The 18,997-nt window shown below is 43.6% G+C and overlaps 1 protein-coding gene across 1 annotated transcript in view; it reads right to left on the bottom strand.

Annotated features, from left to right (window-relative positions):
• The window catches only part of PCYT1B (phosphate cytidylyltransferase 1B, choline), a 32,285-nt gene extending 14,289 nt beyond the window's left edge, over positions 1-17,996 (bottom strand). Inside the window, exons 1-4 of the mRNA XM_056327033.1 lie at positions 17,739-17,996; positions 5,309-5,408; positions 3,863-3,979; positions 494-645 (exon numbers count right to left, since the gene is read on the bottom strand). Coding sequence (XP_056183008.1) covers positions 494-645; positions 3,863-3,979; positions 5,309-5,408; positions 17,739-17,777 — 408 coding nt within the window. The 5' untranslated portion in view covers positions 17,778-17,996. The remainder of the gene's footprint in view (positions 1-493; positions 646-3,862; positions 3,980-5,308; positions 5,409-17,738) is intronic.
• Between the last annotated feature and the right edge of the window lie 1,001 nt (positions 17,997-18,997).

Genomic DNA, 18,997 nt, shown 5'->3' with positions numbered 1-18,997 from the left:
ACTAAAATATCATCCTAGTTAATTACCCTTTTGTTAAGATGTGTATATATTGCAAAACAGTAAATAGCATGTAAGAAATTCTGTCCTGCCTTTAGAGGACACATGATATTTTTACATATTTCTGGCCAATTCTTGCACCAGTTAGCATTAATAAGAAGCATGCCTTTAACATTACTTTAGTCACTACATGACAACTTTCCTGGTTCATGATCTCCTTTCTTGAAAGTCAATTTATGAGTAAGTCTTCAGTGTTATTTTGCCATTCAAAATCCCACTACAGAAACCATCTCAGCATATTGAGACAAAAAAGGCAAGACAAATACAACATTTTCTGACAAAAATGGAGGCAAGCAGTGCCACGTACCTAATCTCAGTGACTGAAATTAACTGAATTAAATAATTTGCTCCAGCGAGTAGCATTTCACACATTTGCTGTTTAAGTCTCAACTGTCAGCCTACAAAGGGGAAGGGAAGGATAAGGGGAGAAACGTACCTTATGTTTTTCAAGGAACTCGGGTGTCAGTGTCCAGGGTGCATCCCTGATGACCTCATCCACATAACGACAGTGTCTGAGGGCTTCATATCGCTCAGTTTCATTCATCACAGTGAAGCCTTTCAATTTATGAGTTAAATCATCACTGCAAACTAAAGTATAGAAATATCAACAAAATGGCTCCACACCCAGCAGAATTAGTATGACCAGCAGTTATTTCTTAATAATTCCATTAAACAGTGATTAGCTTAGCTAATTTTGGGGTGCTCCAGGGCATCTAAGAGTTCTGCTCAGGGTTGGTAGGTACAACCACAGACTTCTGAGGGATCCTTCCCTTTCTGGAGCTGCGTCGAGAGCCCAAGTGAGATGATATTGTAGGACATCTCAGGTGGTACAGTATCACATATTGAGGCAACTCAATCCCCCTGTAAGTGAGGATTTCATGGACTATGAAATTTCAGGGGTGATGGTCAATGCTTTAAAAAAAAAATCAAAAAGTGCTTTCTGATTGCAGTGTCGGCAATCACAGAGTGCTCACAAAGTTCATGGATCACAAGATGGTTGAGGTAGGAAGGCACCACCGGACATCACCTAATTCAACCCCCGCCTTCTCGCAGCAGAGTCAACTACAGTAGGTTGCCCAGGGCCACGTCCAGCTGAGTTTCCAAAGACGGAGACCCCTCAGCCTCTCTGGGCCTCTGTTCCCACTTTTTGTTCTTACGTAAACAATGCTCTAAATTGCAGCAGAACATTTTCCATCGGTGTTTATTTAGTGAGAAACTAAGTCATGGCTGATTTTATAGGAATCTGTCTCTGAGTTTAGCTTGAATTAAGCACGTTTCATAGAAAGAGAAGTAAGGCTTGTGCCATGTTCAAGTGGGAAACTAAAGAAGGAAGCCCTGTGGAAAGGACTCAGAGAAGCCGTATGCTCTCCATGGAGAGTGTGGATGAGTAGAGCAGAATTAAAAGTCCAGAAATTCTGCATCTTTAGCACTTGATGTGCCAATACTTTGTCACATTGCTTTTAAAATGAGGGGAAGCAATGTCCATGTTACCAGAGGATTACAAAAGTTAGGTATTATCTTTCTACCCACACAACACTGTGTAAAACATGGTGACCTGTCCCCACAAGTGTAACTGCCCAATATTATATAGCTACAACAGTCATTTGATACCCCACATGAAATAATGCATTTACAGCTGGGTTGACAGTGGTTGTCCTTCACCACAGGTTAAACCAGTGCCTTTGGATCTCACTCATCTGTAACATTGGGACAAACAGTAAATATACTTGACAAATGATAAATGCAACATTATTAGTGCTGCAGGGAAGTGTGAGAGCAGCCCTACAGCTGCTGCTTCTTTCTAACTTGAAAACATCAACCTATCAGGCAAGGCACTAGCAAAGATGCAGTCTTTTCTGAGATCTAAAATGGATGTTCTTGTTGTGATGGTCTTTAAAGACCTTTAAAGTAGGAAAAATGTAGGAAGGCCCTGGAGTTCGTGCAAAATTCAAAGCCAGATAATAATATACATATGAATTTCAGCTAGCAAAATGCTACTCCATCCTATGATGTCATTTTTTATGCCTGCTGACAAGAAATTTAATGGAGATCAAAGCATCTTGATTAGAAAGATCCCTTCTGAGATTGTATTTATATTTATTTACAGCCTTTATGTCATCTTAAAGCTACCCTCTCCTGGAACAAAGGGTCTACTAAAATTATTGTAAAATAGTAATTTTTGTTTGAATTCTGTACAAAGGTTTGATTTTATTTTTTGATTACTGTTTGTTCACGTACAATGCAGACACAGTATCTATTTCCTTTTGATTCTGTCATACTGCTCTAATGACTGATCTGGGAAAGTATAAATATCTATTTTTTTAAAAATTCTTAGCTTCAAAAAATTGTCTTCACAACAAGAAATAGAAGAGGTTGGTTGTGGTGCCCACAAAGACACAGGACACCAGTGCTTTGGCAGCACAAATTGTATGTGGGCGTGGAAAGGTGCCCATTTTTTAAACATGCTAAGACACAGTGTCTTTCTGGGAGAAGGTGCGGATGAGGGCTGGCTGCTCTGTCCTTCACTCCAAAACTAAGGGCAAAGTGAAGCTATGACATGAATTTCAAAGGAGCCATGCTTTTGCCCCAGAACCCCTTCCTGAAGTGGGACTCACCCACCCCTGCCCCCTTTAAAAGCAACAATAAAACCTATATAACTTGATGTAACTTGCATTTTTTTTAAACTTCACAGTCTCGCACCTCCACTTGCTTCTTCTGCAAGCTATCTGGCTCAGCAGAAAAACAACAGAGTCCTAAATGTTTGCTTCATAACAAAGGGATGTCTCCTTTCCCTCCCAGGAAGCTCCATGGGAATTGCCACAAGTCATTAAGACTAAAACCAAAAAGTGTGTTTACAAGGAGAGTTTGCTGTTCCTTTACATTGGGTCTTCCCCACACACCACCCCCACCCCGCCCTGCCCCCTTTCAACTCATTTGGGACAAAGATGCAAAATAATGCATAAAGTGTCTGAAGGTTGCATTCACATTTGCTTTATCATCATTGCTGCAAGCATTTCAGCTGCTGAAGGTTGCTGTGAAATGTTTACATGAGGTGTATCTGAACCGCAGAGGTGCAGGAAAACTGGAACCGAAATGCATGTTTATAAGGCCTCACGAGAGTAGGGCTTGCACAGGCAGCTAGGCAGGAAAAAACAACCCTCCAGCGACTCCTCAGGCACGTACCAACTGCTGAAGAGCTGTTAGCCAGCAACACTGCAAAAAGGTAAGGTATTCGTAGCAAAACAATCTGGTAAGAAAGTAACCTGCCCAGGGACACTTGTGAGCTGGAAACTATGTTCAAATCATGACCTACATTTGGGTCTCCAATGATAACGGGCTGGATTTAGCTTCTCTGCTGATGTTGAAGATTGGGTCTGCACACACAGTACTGACCTGGCAGCCAGGGGCCAGGGGCTGTGCCTGGCTGGTGGAAGGACTGAGGAGCCAGAAATAAATGAGTGGTTGATCTCATTCACTCATCTCAATCTTTTAACAATTTTGAGCGAATAAATGAAAAAGGTAAATTATTCATATGGTGCTATTCTAAGCTCAGAGTCATGCAGGCACCTGCTTTAACTAGAATGGGAATTGTGCCTGTGCTGCTGAGGGCAGAATTTGACTTTTACTTTAATTGATGCAATTGTAAGACGTAATTCAAGGCAAATCACCTATGGAAAGCCCCCAGAGTGAAAGCAGCATTCAAAGTCATTGCGTATAACCAGCTGGGGGTGTGAGCATGGCAATAATTCTCTGATACTGAAGCACAGAAGCAAAAATCCAGTGCAATAAATAACTCTGATCTTACCTCCTACTAATAAGTAGCTATTTGGGAATAGAGTTTTGGCTTGCATAAGAGCTCTAGCGTGGCCAGAGTGGAAGAGGTCAAATATCCCATCTGCATACACTCTGACGGGTCTGTCAGCTGTGAGCAAAGAAACATAACAGTGATTTTTCAGACATAAAACAAGTTGCGTTTTATTCTACTGGTCAGCTTTCTGTTCCCAGATCAGATGAGATTTACCCCAGTTCTGATGTTCAAAAGCACTACGGGTGAACTCACAGTGTTTTATCCCACTTGTTACTTGTTCTTCTCTGTACTCTCTGCTGTTTTCTCTCAGACTTATCCTATTTATTATCATCCATCATCCCTGTATTCTAATTTAGCAAAAATGTCATCTTCCTGCCTCATTCAGAGTTCCACCATATGTCTTGTTCTTTCCTCTCTGCCTTTCTAGTCAGTTCTGCCTTCTGGATTTTTTCAATTTTTTCCTTATTTCTTCCTATCACCTATTTTCATCCCCTCTTGTCTGTGACTTTCTTTTTTTCCACAGCTTACCATTGTAAAAATGTATTGTTTACCTCTTCAACATAAACCTTTCACTTCCCTTCTTTCATACAACCCCCAAGCCCTTCTCTCTAATGAGCCTATCATTTCTTTTTCTCACCATCCTCCTGCTATCACCCTTATAACTCTTGCTTTCTGTACAACATCTCCAGCAGCAGCTCCAGCCTCCATGGACTGTGCTTCAGCGCTAGAGAGAGATGTCTCTGCCATCAGGACATCCAAGGTCCACAGCAGAACATTGTTCCTTGCAGAGCTGACCGGAAAACTGGAGCTTATCCCTATAAAGTGTACATACTTTAAAAGCTTATTTTAAATAAGTAAAATAAGTAAACGAGGGCTTTTTTTAAACAATGTCTTGGAATTTAGGGGAGCTGAAGTATGTATATTTAGGACTTTATGTGAAATCATCCCTTTTTCCCTGCCCAATCACGAATGTCCAGATAAAGAAACTGGGCATGATTTCTATGCAAGGGGCAAACGACCTTTTAAGGCCACTGAAGGTCTGGTGTGATCAACAAGAACATCAGTGAAAGAAGAGCTTCCCAGCATACAGAGGCAGTATGGGAAGAGAATCCAGGAGGTAGCCACAACAAAACACACAATTTTTAGGCTGGCTGGAGTGGGCTGGCATGCCTTTCTTCTGACCAACATGCAGATATCCACAAAAACATCAAACTCTAACACTGAAATGTTTTCTCTCATTGTTTCTCTAACAGAAGATAATGATCCTGTAGCTGCTAGTTTCTTTCCCATTACCGGACAGCACCAGATAACAGGCTGGCTTTTCTGATTCCAAGTGGAAGGCACAAGTGAGCCTTCCGCTCAAGAAAAAAACAGAGGTTTTTAAGGGAAAGCCTGTGCTTTGGAAGTGCCCATGGTCCTGCTGATGCAGCTTTCTACACATACCTGGTGTTCCCAGGCGAGCTTGTGCAATGGTTAGCTTCTCATGAGGGGCTTGGCACTGACAACTTATTTCATCTGCAAATGGAGCAGGTGCCATCGAAGTCTGGCAGGAGGAAAAAAACAAAGTAAATTTATTTTTTCCATCAAGTGGTTAAAAAAGAACCATTTGACTGTGGCAGGATGCTGTAACCAGGCTTAATGCTGTTTTTTTCTCTGGGGATTTTTGCTTTTTGGTCACCCCTGAGCATACACAATTCATGCAAGGTAAAATGATGAGGAAAATAAAGCTTTCCAAACACATCATGCAACCTAGATCTTTGTCTCTGTTGAGAAACTGAAGCATTTTTGAGATGGGTGCAGGTATATAATTTTTCTGTTTGCAGAACAAAGTCAGGTTTGTTGCCTCAAGCAGTTTAGTCCTTGGTTTGGTCTCAATGACTCCAAACGCCCAAGATGCAAAACGTGTTCTGCTACCTACAAATAATAGCTGTAAAAATTAATTGGGATTTAGAAAGCTGCAAATGAACCACCTCTTCACAAGCACCAGTTCCTTCCACTGGTATCAGTACAGATAACTGGAGACTGCAGGTTGTTTTGTTGTGGTTTTAGTCAGAATGTTGTATAGTTTTGAGAAGCCATTCAAATTAAAGGCAAGGATGCAGCCAAAAGTCCCACCTAACTAGAGCTAACTGAGCTACAACTCCTTTCTCTGGTCTGACACATACGGTAACAGTACTAAAATGGTCTAACTGTGATCAGAGCACCACAAGGGTACTTGCTCTGAAGAGCTTAGAACCTAAAGATACAAGAGACAGAGTGAGGATGTATAAAGAATGATGTGGCATTATCTGTCAGGAAACTTGATTACAGAAATTGTATTTTCTGTCAATGCTTATGTAGGAAGTTATCAGCAATCAGAACCTCAGGTATTTATTATCCGCCATATGATCTGATATGAAAAAACATGCTTCTACTGCTCTCGGCTTGATATATTTATGAAATCATAGCCGAGTTTCGGTTTGCTTTGTTTTTTTGAGATGAGGTGGTGGTTGAGACAAGCCAAAGGAAATCTACTACTTACTTTGCCTCCACCATGATTTAACTGGGACTGCGTGGCCTTGCAGCTGTGGCTTGGCGAGGTTTTGACAGTGACCACTTCTGTGATGTGCAGTTGTCATACCAGTTTGAGCACCCAAGGCTGATCATAATAGAATGTCTCTTTTACACTTTTTTTCAGCTTTTAGATGATGAATGCTTAATCACTGAGCATTTATTTTCTTTAGTATCTCTGAGACAGTTTGAGACGTGATGCCTAATTGCTGCTGACCTCTGGACTTGTTGCACTGAAAGCTCAGAGGACAGTAGTAAAACAGCAACAAAGACTTGAAGATTCATATCCAGCTCTTTCTGCTGATTCACTATTCATTTTGTTTACCGAAAGCACTAAAATTTTATGTTGATTTCTTTTTTTTTCTTCCATTTTTCTTTCCTTTTTTTTTTATAATCTCAAATGTGGCAGGAAATCATCATAATTAGTATCTTAGTGATGAAAATCACAGCATCTCTGCACAGACCAGGTTAAAAAATGGAGAAACTATGACCAAGTCCAAGTTTCTGTCTGGGTGTCACAGACGGTAACTGTTCATCGGGCCACCCATGCTGCACAGTGTAGAACATTACACATAATCATACTGTGCCAGCTCCTTCCTTTATTTTCTAAACACTGTCTTTTTGCTTCTGGCTTTGTGATCACTGTGTGCTAACCTGTCTTTTTATCCCCAAGCAAGGTCAAGTTACACGGCAGCCTATACAGCCTGATTCCTGCTGGGATAAAGAGGAAGGCAGAAATGTTAAAACAATAATGGCTATGGTCTAAGGCCTGCAACTGGTAATCAGATCCTAGCTTGGCAGAGGCTGTTTCCTTGGAGATTATTTGAAGAAAATAGGCCTGTTTTGCAGGAAGATATTTTTTTCCCCCACCAGGCAAACACAGTGGTGCTTTTCATCCATGAATGCCTTTGCAACACCAAGATTTTTCATTTGGTCTCTGCTCAATGGAGAACAACCTCTGTTAGCTTCCCATCGGTCCAGCTTTTGTAAACGCTCATCATTAAAGCTTGCTTTATGGCTGAGGGCTTAAAACCAGAGCTGTCAATATACCCATTACTCTGTGACCTCTCAGTCACTGGATATGAAAATACAAGAAATACAATAGATTAAAATCTGCAATACTCTATGAAAGCCACATAGAGAAATGCATAAATACCATGTGATGACAGATGAAGGGAAATGCAGCAACAGCTTCTCAATGAGTACCCAATGCTATTTTGTTTTATCTGGCCTAGAAAAAATGTGACTGAGCTTAACAAAAACATGAGTAAGCTGAGACCATTCAGTTTCTATAGAAAAGCGTAAGATAGAACATTTCAATAAATTATTACAAATGAAATAATTTATCAAACCTCTTCCAGTTAATATAGAATTACTTGTATTCTTTCCAGTTTCTTGTCAGTAATAACTGGAATTAGGAGAGGACAGCAAGTAATATATATAGCAGCTTCTTCATTTTGGTTAATCCATTAAAGTAGTTTTAGAAGTTTGTTATAGTCTTGCCAATAATCAGATGGTTAGACAAAGACTTTGTGCAAATGTACTTCTGTCTTTCTCTGACAGATTTTTCCCTTCATCTGTGCCTTCATTATTTTCTATGCATTTGCATTTTGCGATTCGTCAAGCAAGTCAAATTAGCCTTGTGTTTTGGACCAAGGTAAGCTTCTGAGATCTGCATCACCCTGTAGCAGGGTGCTCTATAGCCTAAGTGTGAGTTCAGTAATGAATTATCTCATTTTGTTTCTTCAGCACCTGCCGCCTCCTTGTATTATTCTTGTACTGGAAGCTTCAGTAAATTTATCCATAGTCACCTATTCCCTGCTTCTCCCTTTCCTCCTTTCAGTCACGTTTTCCAGGCTGAAGAGCTTTACCTCATTTATTTGTCCTTGAATGGAAGCTGGTCCACAACTCCAATTATTTTTGTTGCCCTTCTGTGTTAACTGCAAGGTGGTTTATACAGTGTTTGAACTGATAACACTTCCAGTTTCTAAAGCTTTAATTGCTAGGAATAGAAAATTATTTACATGGTGCTCACACTTTGTGGTTATCTTTGATGACGAAAGCACCTTACATCTAGTGTCAGCAGGGAGACATTACTTTCATTTAAGCAGTCCAAATGCCACACAATTACTGTATTATTAATATGTGATGTCTAGAGAAAGCCTATTACATGTCGTAAATGAGAAGTCATTGTAATATTAGGATTCATTAGTGATATTTACTTCAGAAGATGTTAAAAAACTCTTGCAATGCAAGTCCTGTTTCCTGGGAATGAAGATGCTGCATTCAATTATAATTAAATTCATTTCCTAAAAATGAATGTATGCAAAAAATTTTATCCAGTAACTGCTGCATATCAGAAGACATTCATTCCATGACAAGTTTAAATAAGTGTCTTATTTGCATTCTCACAAATTTGCAAAATAACTGAATGATGATCAACAAACTCCAAGACATTAGAAGATGGGAGGTAGGTAAAGGGGACTTTCTACCAAATGCCTCACAGCTCCATTTGTACCCAGTAATGTCAGTGTAACTCCCAACTATACATAATGAGACAGTAGCCCAGAGAGGAGAGTAGAGCGTGGTAGGCAGCCCCAAGCTGGCTCTGTGGCAGGGATACTTTATGAAGAAACCCTCCATGACAGCTAGAAGCAGCTTATTTTCAGGTGTATCTTGGGGCTGCCGTTTTATTATCACTTCACAGTCTCTTAAGCTGTCATAGCCATTTAACTTAGCTGCTAGTCAGCAAATAAACATTCATAGCTTGTGTTTCCAATGGATTAAAAGGGAAGTGGTCAGTGATTTGCAGAGGAACAGGAGTCATACCACCGAAATAACAAGTCAGAATCATAAGCAACTCCACACCCTCTCTTTTGCTTACAGCCTGTACTAGGAAATAATTAGTTGTGCTATTGTTTGTCTTCTGTATGATTGGTTGTTGGGTTGGGTTTTTTTACACAGCAGCAAGGAAGACAGAAATACTTTCATAAATGGGCAAATGTAGACCCATCTATGCCATAGCCCACCTGCCATTATAACTCTGCCTGCAGGGTACCGCATGCAACATGTGCTAATGGAAGGAGCTACTCCGTCGTTGATTTTTTTCTTTTATTTTGATTCGCACAGCTATACTACCTCCTGCGCCACATGACACAGAGAAAAACATCCTCTTGGTACAGAGAATGGTTGTATTGTCATCTAAGATTTTGCTGTCCACAGAGGTCTAAGAAAATTTCAGATCTTGATCCAGTACAACTACACAGGGAAAGCTTGGTAGAACAGGCTGGACCTGTGCTTATAAAACAATTAAGCTGGCAGGCAAATTCTGTGGGAGGTCTGATGCTTTTATCTCAGAGGCAGTATTTAAAACTGATAACTGATTTCACAGGAACAAACCACCTGTGTGTTTGGACTCATATGAAGAAAGATTATTTGGGGAACCTGCTCCTGACGTTGGCAAACAGTAATTACAGAGCAAGAAACGCTGACATCAGTTTTAAGGAACACTGAAGAGAAAACCACTATGATTGAGAAGGAACCAAAAATACGTGCTGAGTTTCTTAAGTATGAATACTCTTTGCAGATGGAAAGACCATGTTAAGGACTACCAAGGTCTTCTCTTAGAGTTCAGGGAGTGAATGTCGTGGAAAATGAAAATCATGTTGTCTCATGTATTACCTTTAGTAACATTGATCCAAAAAGGTAAATTTATGAGCAATTCAGTTGTAATTGAATGTTACTGCTGGGTGCCTCCAGGTACATTTTTCACAAACAGTTCCAATATTAATGCACGTATCAGAAGAAAATCTAGTCTGTTCTCCCACAGTTCTACTGACTCAGGGAGGTAGATGTAAACTAAAAATAAGGTAAACCAACCTAATAAGAACAATAACTTTTTAAAAAAGTAACTGTTTTGCAAGCATTCCAAACTGCCTTATTCTCAGCTGCTCTTTCTGGGCTTTATCTTCTATCAAATATACTTTGTTCATCATTAGTATTAAGTCAGTAACAATTAAGTGCAAGGTGCAATTACAAATTGAAGATATAATGGAAGATGCTTCCACTGCCTTTTCAAGAAGCACAATGATGCATATATGTACAGATGCATAATTACGAAATTAGAACAACTATTATATAATCTAGTCTAATATTTGCAAAAGGCCAGAGAACTTCATGACAAGATTCCTGTGTGACAGCCATGACTTTTGACTGAACTGGAACACATTATTTAGAAAAGAAAATCCATCCTAGAGGTAGGACAAGCCCCAAGTCAAGCACAGCGCAAGTGAAAGAACTGCCGATGAAGCACCTCAATCTCCATGAACACCAGCTGGAAAAGTGACCCTAAACTAGCAACTTACCCACCTGAGCCTGCTCCCCTGGCACTGCTGGAAGGAGCCCTGCATACAAGTGATCCCAGGCAGGACTCTGTGGAAGAACAAACTGCAGCTAAGGCAGCATGCAGCCCGTGAGCTTAGATGTCCTGCTGGCTAGAGACTTAGCCAAGCTGTCAGATATCCCAGCACTGAGAAGCGATATGCAGTATTTCAGGATAAAGAAGTATGCAGCACCCTCAACAGGGCACTGGTTACCAAGTAGCAGCCTGCAGACGCCCTCACAGAATGAGCAAGTTGCAATGGGACTGCAGAACCAAACTGGCTGTAGTGCATTTGCAATTCAAAGCTGAATGGCAGGTGCTTGCTGGCCCACAAGTAATGCTGCAGGTTGGCCATCGTCAACAGACCAAAAATGTGTAACCACTGCTCTAATGCCACTCTGTGTTTTATTGATCAATCTAGAAACTAGAGATAATGTCAGTTCCTATGATTTGGATTTCTAATACCCGTTTCTTTTTACTTGTACGTTACTATGCACACCTGACATACGGCCAAAAGGATCTAACTTCAGCTTTAACAGAGGCAAGGGTTAATCTACTGAAATCAACTGAGTTGTAGCTAAGCTACTGGATGAATCTGGCCTGGTATTCAGTCTCTGTGTGTGCTTCTACATAAAGATACTTAACGTCTATCAGATGTAGGCCAGCATTTTGTATAAACCATTACTTAGAGAAAAAAACCCCATCCTTTTTTTCCCTCCCGCACGGGAAGCAAGTACTCTCTGCAGTTCCCCAGCTGGCAGGCAGAAGCACCCTGGGAAGAATTATTTTCCCACAGAGAGTACACTGGGCTTCTCTACCAGATCCCTCATTCATCCAGCTCCTTTCACAAGAGCTTTTCACCTTATGCCATCTGTCTACATGTGTGTAGGAAAAGAACGCAGATTACGTGGAAACAAAGGTATTACGCGGAAACATTGGGATAGACAGTTCTGGCAGCGCTGCGTGTCTGTGCACAATCCTGGATGTGTGGTTATACGCTACACGTTCTTCTTGCCTGTGTAGTTAGTATTGGGTCCTGTATTCTGTATTTCTTCTGCTCCACGTCCATCTATATGTTAGGTTTCTTTTTCCATTTTATACATACATTAAGTTATAATGTTTTTGTTTTGGAGAAGGGAGCAGACAGAATCTCTTTACAATGGTTTTCTACTCCTTTTTAAAGGATATGATAGAAACCTTCATAGTAATGACAACAGCACAATTTAAGAAATTAGTAATATTCTCCTAATAAAACCTGCTTCTAAAATAGCATTGCATATACGCATTTGCAAGCAGGGAATGCAATACATAGAATGTAATGTTTTCTCCCTGTGTTTATGTGTTGTTTGTGAATCTTGCAAAAATATCTGTAGTTCTGAATATCTGATGAATACATATTACAACATGTTTTTGCAGAGACTATGGCATTTCAGAACATATACAAACTGCATGTCCTTTGATGCAGTAGAAGGAAATCACAGCAGATTTTTGGCATCAAGAGGCAATTATTTATTTAAGTGCAGCAAAGATCGCTGCATGTCCCCAAGTGGAAACCACGTTTGGCATGCTTTTATGGGTTTGTGCTTTTATGTAGTAGCCAACGTTTACGAAAATTAAAATTAATCCAGAGTAAACACCAAACTTGTAAAGGACCAAAAAGATATTTGGTCAAATAAAGTAATTTTGGGTTCCTTAAATGTAAGGCTATTTACATATACATTTATGCTTAGTGCCATGTTGAAGTAAACAGATGGCAGACTCCCTAAGTCGTAACATCACGTGAGCAAGAAACAGATGCATGTGACACTTTTTACCCGCAATAAAACCCCCTAAATTCATCATTAGCCCCTCTGATTAAAACTGCATATGCCTTTCAGTGATACAGGAAAAATAAATATGAAGAGCTATGGAAGTTCATGAAAATATCTGAAATAATTCCAGAGGTTGCATCAGACCCTCTTGAAACTCTGTTTGCAAATACAAAAGGAGTAAGGCAACCAGAATGAAAATATAGGAATGCAAGGCATGCCCACTTCTATTGCAATTACTTCAAATTTTGTGCTTAACATTTCATTGCTTAACAGCAGCAACAAGGAAATTGTTTAAAGGAGCCTAGTGCTCCTTTGAAACCATTATGCAGCTAGCTCCAGTGAGTGAAAGTACCGAAGCATGCTCCTCTACCCTTCAATAACACAACATTTTTTCAAATATACTTTAATAATTTGAAAAATGAAATCAATGTACTTTCATTTCTTCCAAAAAAAATCAATAAAATAAACAAAATGGCTAAAGCAGCTGATACCTAAAATGATGTGGGAGCTGTGATCATCATTTGTACCTGAATCACATTATCCAAAATATTGTAGATTCAGTGGCCCTGAGATACTTGATCCTTAATTCCTGTTGAATTGTAAAAGTCTGTAGCCTCTGAATCTCAAGACAAGTATAAATCTGGCCATGGGAGGAGGCACTAGGATTGCCAGAGTGAACATCAGATGGCCCTGATGCTTACAGTGCCTTGGCAGAACATGTTTTATCTGCCATATGGATAGGTCCTAAGTCTCCAGCTAGTCTGTCCTTGCAATGGTGATGCTAAGCAGAAAAAACTAGTTGGGTATTTCCACACAGGGCCCCAATGCCATTTCCTGCACAGGAAAATGGGATCTGGCCGCAGCTTGAGCTGCCTGAGAACAGGTGTCCAGCAGTAGCATGGATGTCACCTAACCATGACCTTGGGAACAGTCCGGTCAGTATTCCTGGGATCATATTACTAAGGAGACAGCAGACAAAGCAAAAAGCACCTATCTGCTTCTTTAAGTCTTCTTGAAGATAGATTCACTTTAAATTAATGAAAACTGCTGTTTAATTCCTGCCTGGCCCTCTATCCACCAACATCCCCACAAGCACAGGCCAAACAAACTGTCGAACTGTCTACTCCCTCTTCTCCCCTGTAGTTCATCTTGGCTAATTCAGGTGGCTTTCTGCTTAGCTGGCTTCTTAAGATTCCTCAAGTTGTGCCTGACTTTCCCTGTGTGTTGCAGAAGAGCCTGTGTTCCTGATTTAGGCTCAATCCCACAGTAGACTCAAAGCGCAAGTACCGCGATGGAAACTTACATTTCATTGCCCTGCATGCCCTTAGCTGACCTAACCCTAAGGACTTCAGCCAGTTTTGAAAATAAGACATCAGTACCCAGGTCCCAACAGTACCTTCCCAGATGTTCCTACTGAGGCCTGTGTTGGATGACAGAGACATGAAATACAAGGAAAAGAAGCTCTCAGCATGTTCAAGGGAAAGAGAATACCAAACAGTAGATTTTTAAGTCTGTTTTCCAGTAAGTTTCAATGTGTATTCAGTTTTGCTTTGTCTGCAGTACTGTCCTTATAAATTGCCATTGTTTCCTTTTATGAAAGACACTATCTGGAATTATCTTCCTGAGCAAAGTGTGTTGAAGTGCCTGTTTCTTTCAGGGTGAGGATTGCTAATCTTTGAAGGAGCTGCCCACACCTGGGACCAAAGTCAAACTCTTGATCCCAAGGGACATAAATAAGTTATAAAAAAAATAAGCAAATCCATTTCACATGGCTTTGTACTTACTCTTTGGTATTTCCTCCTACAGTATCTCTGCCATCCAGTTAAACTGAGAGCTTGCCTCACTTATGAGCCTTCTTAGTACAGATGCATGCAAACAAAACCTAATGCCGGGATTCCCAGGCTGAGATCCACAGCCCAGCAGCGCTCTGCAGCTTGTTGAAAGTTACCTGGGGGCAAGTGCTGTACCTTGAATGTGCAGCATGATATGTCCATTAGCGATGTTTATCCCACTTAAAACAATGAAGGTCCCTGTGGCCAAACCACAGGTATCCTAGGGTTTAAATAGGACAAGCAATGCTCACTTAAAAAAAAATGGAGGGGACAGTAATAGATGAGAAAGTGGCCTAACCCAGCAGTTCGGTCCCGACAAGAAAAGGATAAATGCACAACTATACAAACCCAGATGGGAGAAACATTATTTGTGGGGGGTTTATTCTTGATTACAAAACTGCTAAAATCACCGCTACAGATAAAGCCTTCAACTCTTAACTCGTTTGCTTCTGTGTAGTGCCTTGAGACTAAGGTACATGTGTCACTCAGAGAGAGATTTTCTTGGCATTCAGATACATGGAAGTTGAGAAAGTAAAGAAGGCAAAGATTAAGTGAGAGATGGACCAGGGGAATTGACTGAAGCACGAATGCTCATTAACACTCCATTGGTTAAGAAAACCTGAAGAGTGTCTTGGGAAAAAATTAATGGCAATTTATATCATAACAGTACTAGGCACTGGAAAACATCAGGTTTCAATACACGTTGAAACTTACCTGAGAATTGCCTTCAACATCCCCTGTTTTCCTGCTCTTTGAAGGATACAGGGGTTTTCTTTAGTCCTACTGTGACACTTGCTGCCAAGCTAGCAGACTCCATAGCCTAAAATCAGAGGATCTAGTGGCAGATATCCATTAAAAATATTCACAATTTTAAGGCCCTAAATAATAATTCCTATTTTAATGAAAAGAATGACAACCGTTTCACAAAAGAATTAGTCCCCTTTTCATTTTCTAAAATTTGAGCTAATTCTGTAGTTATATTTATTTTTCTTAACAAAGATTTCTTGTTAAAAATGAGCCTATAGTAAGAACTTGAAAGCCAGACAATTAATTTTAGAGGCATGTAATAACCAATGTACAGCATTAAAGAGTCATCTGCAAATACCACAGACTTTACTCACCACCAGTTCTATCATTCTGAGGTACCAAAGCCATCCTGAGGTCCAGGATAATAGAATGATACTAAAATGTTAACCCTCTTTCATTTATATTAATGAAGTGACTTGGTTACTGGCCACCACTGTACATGCTGCCTGCAAAGGAGTGGGATCAGAGAAAGTATTGAAAATCTTAAAAAAGATCAGATAGGAGCTTGATGTCCATATTATTAGATCATCTGTCAAGGCACGATTCACTTTAACTCTTCAGGACACCAGCTCTGAGTTCTTCTTACTTAAGACATAACTTGGCTACGCTTGCTTACATCACTCCTTATGAACATAACAAGGTACAGTGTATTGCATTATACTTTACCAAGGCAATTATTTTTTTTTGCCTGAACATAACATAGATCTGCTGACTGACAAAATACCACTTCAGAAGGACACACTTTCCATAAAATGTCTCCATTGTCCATTACTGGTACTCAGAAAGATCTAAAACTTCATAATGAATTCCTGTTTTATTCGTGTACTCCAGCTGTCACCTTAATTTCCACAGAAATTATCGTGGAATGCATGATACTGTAAATACTGGCATCATATTGTCACTTCTTTCTTTAAAATCTTTTAAAATGTCAGACTACATGGAATAATATATTCAAACGGGTTGTTATAGCTAAGCTTTTGACAGAGAAATCTTAGACAGCCTGTACGAACACACTGCAGTAACAACACGTCAGCTAACTTTCCCTATTAAAACAGCTCAAAAAGCCTTCCATGAACAAATTAACAGCCTTCTTTAAAGTTGATTCTAATTATAACACCAGCAAGTGGAAAACATTAATTTAGGTCAGCTCCAACGACTGTTACTATTTCTTGTCATATCAGAACAATGTCTCAACTATAGTGTTGGATTTAATTACTGAAGTCTGATGTTTAAATATGTTTTAATTAGGACTGTGACTGAAGTCTGGTCTTAAATGGTTTAATTCCCAGTACTAAACTGTTGCATCCATTGCGCACTTTTACACCCCGACACTGTCCCTGCATTTCTACATGTGCACAGATGTATTGTTCTTACTATTCTTCTACCACCTTGCCAATGGTGCATACCACGTGGGGGAAAGGAGCAACCATTCCCGATGGGAATATTAAAAGGTTTAAAGAAGAAACAAGGAAACATTCCAATTCTTTTAAATCAGCACACGGAAAACGGGCCGTTCTCTGAACCTTAACTCTTGGGGTACTGCAGCCTTGTAAAGTTGCCTGCACGATCCGAGGGAGCCTTCCCTCACCCTAAACCAAGGGCCTGGAAAGAAGTTTACTTTTACTACCGCTCTCCCGGCTCTCCTTCACCCGCCCACCCACCCACCCACCCCTCAAAACGCAGCGCTCCATGGCTCCCTTCCTCACGCATCCCGAATCGAACAGGAAACTCCTCACCGGGCTCTGAAACTGACAAAAGTGGGATTTACCACCCCCGGGTGCAGCGTGCCCGGCCGAGGGTGGCCCGCAGGGCTCCGCGGGAGGGCGGCCGAGGCGGGCCGGGGCGGGAGGGCGGCCGCCTCAGCGCCAGCGCGGGCCGCGGCGCGGGGAGAGGCCGGCACCGGCCATCGCTGCCCAGCCGCCTCCTTTGAGCGGACGCTGCTCCTCTGCACTCATCAGCAAAGCCGCGCAGCTTTTTTTATTGTAATACGGCTGCTCTACCGAGCCACAGCTTCCCGCTACCTGAGCTGGAATCGCGGCTCTGCACCCCCGCCACTCCACGCGAGCCGCTTGCAGATGGCGGCAGACCTCGCCACATCCGTTCCCAAACGCACCCTTACCGGCCGGGGGCTTATTATTTTTATTTATTTAATTATTTTTCGCTTTTAAGACAGGGCCCAGAAATCCTGCCCAGCAGTCACTGCACACCTCGAAGTCCCCGCAGGACGATGCGCACACCACGGGCAGCCCGGGCGGGATCCGCGCCCCAGGGCGCGGCAACAGCCCACCCCCGCGGCAGCCCCCCCTCTGCCCTCCCCCGCGGAGGCGCGGCGCTGCACAAAGCGACCTGCCGTAAGGCGGCCCCGGCCTCTCCCGCCCTCGCCCCCCCAACGGCCGCCGCGCCCTCGCCCCTCACCCCGCAGCGCCCGGGGAGGCTCGGGCGGGAGGGCCGAGGTGGGGCCGAGCCACCGCCCGAGGCCAGGCCCGACTCACCAGGCGAGGCTGCGGGCAGGTGTGCTCCAGCTCCTCCATGGCCTCCGAGCGCCGCGCCTCAGAGGGGGATTTCGGGATACCCGTTTCTGACTCAGCATCGGGTGCGAGCGCTGGCTAGGCCGGCAGCAGCCCCAACCGCCGCCGCCCGGCCCGTCGGGCGCCGAGCTCCGCCGTCACGCGTGTGCTCGCCCCGCGGGGGGTCTCCTTGTGAGCCGCCCGGGGGCACGGCCGCCGCGCGTCGCCATGGCAACCGGGCGGCCGCCGCTCCACCGCCCCCTCCGCGCGGGGAACGCCGCGTCATTTGCATGCGGCCTCCTGGTTGGCTGCTGCCCCGCCGCGCCACCGCGGCCCCCGGCGGCTCCCCAGGCGGCCCCGGCCCCCGCCACGGCGGCGGCCCCGCGGCGCTGCGGCCCTCCGCTGCCGGGCCGGCCTCGGGGCGCCTGCGCGGGTCCCCCACACCCGTGTCCTCCCGAGCCGGGGCGGGGTGCGCCCTCCTGAGCGCCGGCGGGCTCGGCTCCGTGCCGCGCACCGAGGTGTGCCGGTGCGGCGTGGGCGTCTGGGAGGCACAGCCGCACCGAGAGCCGCGCTGGCGTACCTCCCCCGTAACCCGCGCACAGCCGCGCCGCCGGGCCGGGCGCCGCTGCAGCCTACGCCTCCCGCGGGCCCGCCGGGCCCGGCCGGCCTCGGTAACTCCCTCACGGCGGCCCGCGGGGAGGTTTGGCTCGTTCGAAACTGACCGCGGGAGCGAGGAGGGGCGGGGGAGGAGGCGGCGCGGGCGGGCGCGGTGCTGAACGGACAGCTCCTGCCGCCCCGCCCCCCGCCGCGCCGCGGGCCCCGGGCAGCGCCCGCCCGCTTCAGCCCTCGGGGGCGGCGAGGGGCTGGGGGCGCCGGCTGGGAGCGGGGCTGGGATACCTGGGCAGCGCCGTGTGCCACGGGGTTTGCTGTTGGTGACATCAAAAGGATGCAGGGGACGGGGGTGTGCTTCTTTCAGAAATACACGCTCAGTTTGACTTGGGCAGTGTTTCTAGGCAATGCTTTTGCAGATTTGCGGTACTGCAGAAATAAAGTCGCTTTTTCGTGAAAGGCGTTATGTAACAGTTTCAGCGACAATGTAGTTCGGCCAAGAGACGGATACAAGGATGCAGTTGTAAGGTAGCAACTCTGTCCAAACACAGCGAGTGTTTCTGCCACACCCAAGCACGCGACAGTTCCTAGGCCCTTTGCGGGGACCCTGGCTAACGCCTGCCTGGGAGTCACCA

This window comes from Falco biarmicus, chromosome 2 (assembly GCF_023638135.1).
Source record: "Falco biarmicus isolate bFalBia1 chromosome 2, bFalBia1.pri, whole genome shotgun sequence".
Lineage (NCBI taxonomy): Eukaryota > Metazoa > Chordata > Aves > Falconiformes > Falconidae > Falco > Falco biarmicus.
Note: the sequence above shows the minus strand (reverse complement) of the source record. Positions and strands in the feature narration are given on the sequence as shown.